At 39.9% G+C, this 9526-nt stretch overlaps 1 protein-coding gene across 1 annotated transcript; it reads left to right on the top strand.

Annotated features, from left to right (window-relative positions):
- Positions 1–249: 249 nt before the first annotated feature.
- Positions 250–7257, top strand: LOC104943021 (transformer-2 protein homolog beta-like). Its single transcript, XM_010768341.1, has 8 exons — positions 250–386; positions 2043–2188; positions 2319–2475; positions 2941–3129; positions 3219–3334; positions 6465–6662; positions 6783–6853; positions 6939–7257. The coding sequence occupies exons 1-8, from the start codon at positions 354–356 to the stop codon at positions 6947–6949; spliced, it is 921 nt and encodes a 306-aa protein (XP_010766643.1). The 5' UTR covers positions 250–353; the 3' UTR covers positions 6950–7257.
- Positions 7258–9526: the final 2269 nt, after the last annotated feature.

Here is a 9526-nt window from a genome sequence, read left to right as displayed (position 1 = left end):
CTGTAACATTTACAAATTAAATTAAAAAAGTCTAAATTGCAAGATGTTTTTTTAACCCTAAATAAGTAGGAAATCCCAAAAAAATGAAATTGGAAGACACTTTTTTTCATCGGGTCCCAGTAGGATATAGAACTTACTCGTAAAATGTTACATTATTAATAATTAATTAATATAATATGTAAGACTGAGTTGCTTATTTTTGTGGTCATGTGCCCAACGCATGGAATAATGCCGCGCAGGGGGAGGGGCTTATAGTCGCTCCTGCAGCAGCACACTCCACAAACAAATTACGGTGGTTTGTAGCTAGCTGGTTAGCATAGCGGCATAAACAACTGTGATATTGCGGTACTAAAATGAGCGACAGTGGCAAAGGTTACGGCGAGCGGGTATGTATGAGTAACGTTTGAAGAAGGCTAGCGTTAATATATAAAGAACTAGGTTGTAAAGAGGTAACGTTGACTGTTGGCAAACGTTAGCTAGCAAGCTCAACTCAAGTCGAAATGTTAGGCTGGATTATGAGCTATTTTGTCAAACATAGACTTTTTAATGTTCTTGTTTTATTCGCTATAATACATTACTCAACTATAAAACAATAAGCCACGTCCAAATTAACGTTGCATTAAATAATAGTCTGCTAATATCTGTTAACTTAGATAGCTAGCTGGCTACCGTTAGCTTATCATTGTTAGCTAGGCCACAGGCTGCAGTGTTCATGCGAACTTTAGCCAACAGCGATATTTCAAACACAAACAGATGATGAAATGAAGGCATCCTTGTTTAACATGGGTTAGAAAAATGTCTTCTCCTTCATGAGGACTCACTCACATTCACACCTAGTATATTCTGTTTGAGTTGTTTGTTTTACTCTGCTGAATGTGGCTCCTATGATTTCATGTCTGTCTTGTCAGTGCTAGTGATGTTATACAAATGAGTGGCAGAAGCATTGGAGTTTGTGTGGTTTACCTTAAACCAAGATAACATTTTTTAAACCCTTAATGAATACACAGTTTAAACTTTAATAGGAATCTTTGACATTCAGTGGTTTTATAAACAGTGTGATGCGTTAGAGGCCACTTTGAATAATGGTTTTATTCTATGGAACATATTTTGTTGTTGCAAAATAAATGTAAAGGTAAAAAATGATAAGTAATTACAGTACAACTCATTTTATTCTCTACCTTTTTTCTTGCTATCGTACACATGTAGAGGAGACTGGGGTTCAATGTTATTTTGTTTTTCACGTCCAACAAAAAGGTCAAGACACAACCCAATTGTTTGTATACTTCTAACTACAAGTGGCCAATAAGACATAACAGTAAACGGAGAACCACTGAATGTGAAATATTTGTAGGACTTTACATTCATAAATATTTGTATTGTGTGGTCTAAAACATTTGGAAGCATGTGATGATATTTTAATTGCATGTTCAAAGTTGAATGATCCTGCAGTTTTAGTTGAAGTCATTCTTCATCCTTTTCTTTTTCATTAAGGTTAAGATTGGACGAAGAAAATGCGGAAGAAGTGCTCTTTATTTTCAATAATTTGCTGCTCAGATGTGTGAAGCTGAATTGTTCAATGCATGCTAAACATGTGAAGGGGAAGAAGTTTGGGCAGTGTGTGAGATGGGGGAAGTCAGAAGAAGTATAACAATCGAAGAAAGAAGAATAATGTGAAGTAATGAAGTTACAGAAATGAAGTTAAAGAAGTAATCTGGATAAGGCCAAAGCGCTAAGTAAATCTCTGGTCTGTTTGTCAAATGCGTGCATGTTGTTGTCTTTGAACAGTTAAAATGACTACAATTGTTACACAACTGAAACATTTGTTTCTCCATAATATTGACATTTTAATTGTATTTTTAAAAGTAAGCCTATTGACATCACATTATTCATCGATAATATATATATACCTGCATTCCTATTCCACAATCCTAAATTATGTTATTTTTTGTACTTTTTACATAAAACTAATTAGGCAAACGTCACTTTGTCATCTCATTTATCCTAATGAAGGTATTTTGTGTGTGTGTGTGTGGTTTTTTCAGGATTCTCGCTTCTCATCCCGGAGTGTGAGTCCACGAGGGTCCAGGAATTCAGCAAGCCGTTCCCCAGCTCTGTCGCCTGCCCGCTCAAAAGATGGCTCCCGCCACTCCCGCTCTAAATCTCTCTCTCGATCCAGGTCGAAATCTGGGTGAGTGTCTGTGTTATCATTATTTATTTATTATTTTACAAAACTCCCTCTTGTTTATCTTTTGGAGACGATTTAGAGCAGTTGGTTGTACATAAATATTCACTCAATAAAATGGTGTTTCTGTCTACAGGTCGCACCGCGGCTCGAGGAGACACTATAGCCGCTCTCGCTCCCGCTCGAGGTCCCATCGCCGCCGGTCTCACAGCCGCTCGTACAGCGGAGAGCGCCGGCGCAGGAGCCACAGCCGCTCCCCGATGTCTGATCGACGCCGGCACATCGGCAACCGCGTAAGTACTCAAAGGCCCTTGTGAGTAGGTTATATGACTTTTTTTCCTATTGTAAAAGAACCTGCTAACGTAAATCATTATGTTGTTGACTACTAAATGAATCTCCTACTATTTTGATATTTTTAATTGGTTTGAGTGAATTTGTAAGAAAATAAGTCTGTCATCTCTATCTCCAGCTTCTTAAATGTGATCTTGGGCTTTGGGAAACACTGATCCACATATCGCATTTTGGTTAACATTTCATTTACCGAACAACTAATCAATACATTTAAGAAGAAAAAAGACAAAGAAAATGATTGTCGGTTGCAGCCCTATTCAGAAGTCGATTAGTTTTGCTTTTGTTCTTTCTGCATGCTGTCTGAATATACTCGGAATAAAGAAATTAAATTGTGAAAAATAAAAAACAAAAGCTTTGGTTTTTAGTATGAAAGACTCTTCACAACTGTAATATCTCTAAAATTGCAGGCTAATCCAGATCCAAACGGCTGCGTGGGAGTGTTTGGCCTGAGTTTGTACACCACAGAGAGGGATCTGAGGGACGTCTTCTCTAAGTACGGCCCCCTGGCGGATGTCTCTATTGTGTGCGACCAGCAGTCAAGGCGCTCCAGGGGCTTTGCTTTCGTCTACTTTGAGAACTCTGTTGACGCGAAAGAGGTAAAAGAGCAGGAGTTTGAAAAGACCCTCCTAAACCCTGAAATACTTTCTGGGTCCAAAACAGTGATGCAATGTTTATTCACCGTCAGGCAAAGGAGCGAGCCAATGGCATGGAGCTGGATGGTCGTAGGATCAGGGTGGACTTCTCCATCACAAAGAGACCGCACACCCCGACCCCTGGAATCTACATGGGCCGGCCCACATAGTAAGGAAACATACTAAGTTTGTCTCAAGTCTTCGATTTGTATGTATTCTATTGGAGTTAATTATGTATGCTTATCATTTCTTATGTAACACACTGAGAGGCATATATATATATATANCACTGCTATATCCCCGGTGAAGGGAGGGTCTGGTGACCCAGCGGTGAGTAAAGGTGAGTCAGAAAAAGAAGAGCGAATATCATCAACCTTTTTTTCAAAGTGGTTAACAAAGTCGCTTGACAGAAGGGACGAGGGGGAAGGGGCTTTTGGGGGTTCCAAGAGGGAGGAGGGGGAAGGGGCTTTGGGGGGGTCCAAGAGGGTGGAGAAGATGGAAAATAGTTTTTTGGAATAGGAAGATTGGATCTTATCTTGAAAGAAAGTGCTTTTTGCCTGAGAGATGGAAGCAGAGAAAGAGGAGAGGAGAGCCTGATAGGTTAGGAGGTTGTCATGGTGTTTGGATTTCCACCGTTTCCGCTCTTCTGCCCGAAGGATGGTTCTATTAGCACGCAGTGCGTCATTTAGCCAGGGAGCAGGAGGGGACTGACGAGCCTGCCGAGATGTGAGAGGACAGAGAGAGTCCAGAGAGGATGAAAGAGTAGAGTGGAGAGTTTCTGCAGCAGAGTTTGGAGGCAGAAGTTGGAACGAGTCAGAGGAAGGGAGGGCTGAGAGCACCGATGAGGCAAGGGTAGAGGGGGAGAGGGAACGGAGGTTACGGCGGACAAGTGCAGAGTTAGAAGAGATTAGTTTGTTATGTTTGGAAAGGGGTAAAGAGAATGAAATGAAGAAGTGATCGGATGTGTGGAGCGGGTTTACAGAGAGGTTAGAAGTAGTGCAGTTCCTTGAGAATATGAGATCAAGGACATTGCCAGCTTTATGAGTTGGTGGGGATGGAGACAGTGAGAAAGCAAAGGCGGTTAAAAGAGATGTTAGTTCAGATATCTTCCCAGTCTGGAGGTTGAAGTACAGCGGAAGGGCCAGTTTCAGGGATGTGTAATATTATTGTTTTATTTTAGTGTTATATGTTAATTTATAAACCTTTATTTTGAACCCTAAGTGTATGTATACGTTTGAAAATGTTTTTCAATTTACTGAGAACATGGGCATCAAGTCTTCCGGTGTCCCCCAGCAAAGGCTCTCTGCATTGGAGTGCCAAACTTCTTTTAGTCACCAGCATTATTATTACAACGTGAAAAAAGGTGGATACTTTTGTGCCATCAGTAGGGAACCAATTCAGCCCAGGTGACTTTTATGATCTTTAATCAAAGTGTCCAATTCAGCTGGAAAGTACTTCTAGATGTAGTAGTGATCATGGTTCACAAATTAAATGGTCTTTATAAATACATCAAAGTTAAATATTAAACATTATGGCCCAATCCCAAACCACGCCCTACACCCTACCCCAACACACTACCTCTCCGTTTGCGCATTCGCACGGAGGGTCCGCCACATTAAGTGCTGTTCCGAACCAACGAGTGTGGAGCGGTGTGGAGGGGGAGTGGGCTATCAAGCCCTCAAACAGCGAGTCTGCAGCGGTGCTGACTTGAGACCTGCTTGAGACCGGTCTCTACCTGACCGGAGTCAACGCTGTGTGTGTCCGTCAGGAAACACGCTGTTTACAAGTAGTTCCAGTAAACATCCACTGAAAAAATTGCGATGTTAACAACCTCATGATTAGGGATGGGTATCGTTTAGGTTTTAACGGTACTACTACTTTTATCGATACCGCTTATCGGTCCGGTCTTTTAATGGTACTCTTATCGGTTCTTTTGGAGAAAAAAACAAGGTAAACTAACTAAACAAACTGTGAACAAAACTAATATCGCTTTTTATTTAAATTAAATACGTAGTATTTCACATCAAAAGAAACAACAATGTTTTAACAAATCGTATTAAATAATGTGATGACAGAACTGTAAACAGAATAGCTGAAACTTTAACAAAATAAATAACTCAGTTAGCTCTAATCATTAATCTATGTTTTTATAATTTAGTTAACTATTTGTGTTGCTGCTAGCATACATACCACCTGACGCGGAAACGTTCCTCGTGGATGGGGGGGCTAAAGAGCTGCTAGAAAGACAGTCGAACCCGGTGCATTCCTCCGTCTGAATGTGGTGCACTTTTGCTAAATGTTTAGACAAACGGCTCGTGTTACCGCCCTTACATGCTAAACTCTTATTGCACTTTTGGTAACGAGCATTGTCCACATCGAGACGGGTAAAGTTTAACCACACCTCGGAGCGCGTTCTCTCTGCCATCTCCTCCGTGTGTGTGTTGCTGCATGTAGCAGCTGCGCGTGTAAACTGCCCCGCCCCCTCGCAAGCAGGCGGGGGAGAGAGATCTCTCGCCTGGATTAGAAAGATCGAAAATACTAAAAAGACGCATTTTGCACACTTTTTGCATATTAGAGACGGAGTTTGCAACACTAAAACTGCAATATAATGTTTGTGTAGCAATAATACATATATTTTTTACATGTCTCCAGTACCGATAAAAAGACAGTTAATGTCGGAGCTTAGCGGTAACACGATCTTTAATAATTCAGCCCGGGGCCCGTTTAATACCGGGGCTCGGTACCCATCCCTACTCATGATAACCTCATGTTTTTTTAACTTAGGATCATACCTGTGTTTAGTCTAGAAAAAGGTAAATGTGTGCATTTTATTATAACGTTTTGTATATTTACAGATTGTTGCAAAAACTAAGAAGCTTATAAACATCAGGTTTAAAACTAAAAGAGCTTTATTAATTTTTATTTTTTGTCTATTTTTGCTGTATTTACTCCCTCCATCTGACAGGAGGGAGCCTCGTTGAGTTGCGAGTGTCTCTCCACAGAGTTCACTCCGTCACGGAGGTGTAGTGTGTAGGGCGTGGTTTGGGATTGGGCCTATATTGTTTTTGTTTCCTGTTTAAAAGCAATGATTTACCTCATGACCTCAGTAAGGTAAAGTTTTGTTTCCACAAAAATGGCTGTATGGTGCTGCTGAGAGAACACAAGCGTTAACCACAGACTATACAGACTTGACACATTTGAACTAAGCTCTCACTGCTATATCCCCAGGATAATCTTTCAAATTGAGAGGGAATTGCAGGAAATGTAATTGTCTCATCGTTGAACTTTCCTGTGTGCAGCGGAGGGGGGGGAAGCAGCAGTGGAAGTGGTCCAAGCGGTCCAAGCGCACCTCGGCGCAATTCACGTGACTATGACCGCGGACATGACCGCGGATCCGACCGAGGATACGACCGTGGATCTGACCGAGGATACGACCGTGGATCCGACCGAGGTGGCTATGATCGCTATGACGACAGGGACCACCAACGCTCATACAGGTGACTATTAATCCTTTAGCATAAATCCTCCAGATTATAAAATGTTTTCCCAATTTGTTGTATTTTATCTGAAGCTGAAAAATAGGAAATACAAAAAGTCTTTATTTTGTCTGGTTCCAGAAGGCGATCTCCGTCCCCGTACTACAGAGGGAATTACAAGACTCGGTCCCGATCGCGCTCTTATTCTCCCCGTGAGTCATTTCCACAATAATCTACTCTTTTATTGGCTAATATAAAGGGTTACATTTTGTCTAAAGACTCTGTTTTACTTCACAGGACGCTACTAAATGTTGCTGTCAAGCCCCTCCACCTCCCACACAGACAGGAAATATTTGATGATTGATTTCAGAATAGATCTTCTTACGGTGATAATCACACTTCTGTTTCTATCGTACATGACCAGTAAATGTATTTTAGTTGTCAGCAGTTGTCATGAATCGAGCTGTACCCTCGTGTTTTTTATTTTGAAATGTTTAGGCAATGTCAGCCGTGGAAGATATATTAATGTTTTTGTTAATGTATTTTTTGTATAACAATTGAGTGAACGCTCATCTCTAAACGGATTAAAACTAAGAGGCTTTCTTTTCCAAACTGACTCATGTCCTTCCTCACAGCATCTGTACATACTTGAGCCTGTTGCTGCTGCAAGGATGTTATAAAACAGTCAAGGATGTATCGTAGCCGTCATCTCATTACATTACTATGGGATCATTTCCAAACTATTTTTGTTCTCTTAACTTAAACAAATGAAATGGAAGTGCTTGTCTTCTACATTTCTTCCTGGGGAACCACCATTAAACTGTCATTAAGCTCAATTTAGTCTAAAATGCTTTTTTCTTTTTTTAAACCTTGAAACTTGTCATAAGCTTAAAGACAAGCTACCTGTTTCATACTTATGAAGTTACACTGAAACAGACCCTTACTAGATTGATATATCATATTAAACAATAATTGCATAGATATGGCTAAATCCAGTTCCATCTTATCTAATACCTCCTGTGGCAAATATTAAAGATGACACAAATATCTGCAACCTGCAATTCCAGACCTTTGAGTAATTTAAGTAATGATGTGAAACTAAATGGCAATTCAGTCTGATGTATCAAGCTAATATTCCCTAACCAGGAGCTTTAAATCTGTCTTCTAAATGCCACTGCGTATCAGTAACAAGTTTAAACTTATATAGATACAGCATGTGTGTGTGAAATGGTTATTTGTTGGCACTCTTTATCATCCTTTAACAAACTGGTGAGGAAAACTGAACCCTTATCAAATGAAGCTAAACAAATTAATTAATTTTGTTTAAACTGCTACTCAACATGACAGTCCAACATTGACCCCTACTGGTACACTACAGTACTACACATCCTTAACTGAATAACTTGTTAAAGCTTCAGATTATTGTAGTCTGTCGGTGTTATTTTAAAGGGTCTGTTTGACCAAATATTATATATTTATACAGCTAACTCAACTATTTTGACTGAGCAATGCTGATCATTTTGGTTTCATGTGTCCTCATTTTTAAATATCCACCAAATGCTACTATCTTCATTAATGGATTTTATATCAGGCACTTACAGCAACTGCCTTTTTAAAGAAATGTAAAAGCTTCAAACACAAGTGCGGTATTTACTTACAATATATGTTTAAAAAAAGTTTCTTAAGCTTGTGTTGCTTTTTTCAAACATTCGAACAAAAACACTGCTTTGAAATAAGGGAACAGGAAGGATTGTATTCAATACATCTTATTAGCAAGGTTTACACAAGAGCAATCCAACAAAAAAGCAAACTAATCATTAAACTGCCAGTTCCTTAAAACTGTATTTGTGAGCAATAGTTGAGTCAATAGTTTATTTATACTTTTATAGTGCACAACATTGCAGAATTATTTACTTTTGAGATCTAGATATGAATGGAAAGTGTAAAACGTGAACTGAAAATGTATTTCTTGTTTTAATCCTGTTTTTCTTGTAATGCTTTTGTTTGCTTCCTGTGTACAACCCCCACCCCTTCCTGTTAACATCTTTTTAAAATGTTATATATTTTTCTCTCCAGTTTAATTCATTGTTAAATTGTTCCTTTGTTGTAATCAGAATTGGTTGATCAGGATGAGAGTTAAGAAAGTATGGGTAGTTAAAATGACAAACGCAGGAAATGTCATGAAGAGACAATAGAGAGCAAAGCAAAAAGACACCGTCGACCACACCTTGAAAAACAACATGCGCCCTTTTCTTCCCCTCTAGTACCACAAGTCCACGTGTGTGTGTGTGTGTGTTATTTGTTTTGATCACTCTGTGTTCCCTCACTATTTGTGAGCACACTGACCTAGAAGGGCATAACATGTTAGTGAGAAAGGATGCCAACATATCCTGAGTGTGTGATTAATTTAAACTGCTTTAGACTACTTATAGAAAAGTAAAATGGAACTGTTGTTAAAAGTACTTATGCTATATGAACTCAGAAGGATTCTGCTGGCATCAGAGAGGCCTGGACCAACTCGTGTTAGCATGTCATCGGGAAGGTAACTGAAGAGCTGTTTTGTAAATAGGCCACAGTTTGGACATTCCTCTGTTCACGCACTGACGTAAACAAGCAGAGGAACGGTCACTCCTGCTGCTGGCACACTCTCCACTACAGTAGGGTGGCAGTAATGTTCCAAGGCAGAGGCTAGTCACATGTAGAAACACTCCAGTGCTGTAGGCTCAGTCTCCTCCTCCTGGTAGCTGCTGTAGGTACACATCAATGCTCGAGCACTGCAGCCTGTCGCCATTCAGCTCCACAGCCCTTCCCCTTGCATTTCAGCTTTTGTTTTGAAATCTTGCCAAGATACTTCAACACACACCTCCAAAACACACCCACAAACA

Source organism: Notothenia coriiceps, unplaced genomic scaffold (assembly GCF_000735185.1).
Source record: "Notothenia coriiceps isolate Sejong01 unplaced genomic scaffold, NC01 NC01_scaffold00005563, whole genome shotgun sequence".
Classification (NCBI taxonomy): Eukaryota; Metazoa; Chordata; class Actinopteri; order Perciformes; family Nototheniidae; genus Notothenia; species Notothenia coriiceps.
Note: the sequence above shows the minus strand (reverse complement) of the source record. Positions and strands in the feature narration are given on the sequence as shown.

Bases quoted from the DNA above. Each gene is read 5' to 3' on its own strand.
- LOC104943021 (XM_010768341.1), top strand. From the start codon at position 354: ATGAGCGACAGTGGCAAAGGTTACGGCGAGCGG. The intron at 387-2,042 runs GTATGTATGAGT...TGGTTTTTTCAG, and splicing joins GCAAAGGTTACGGCGAGCGG to GATTCTCGCTTCTCATCCCG. The intron at 6,663-6,782 runs GTGACTATTAAT...GTCTGGTTCCAG, and splicing joins GACCACCAACGCTCATACAG to AAGGCGATCTCCGTCCCCGT.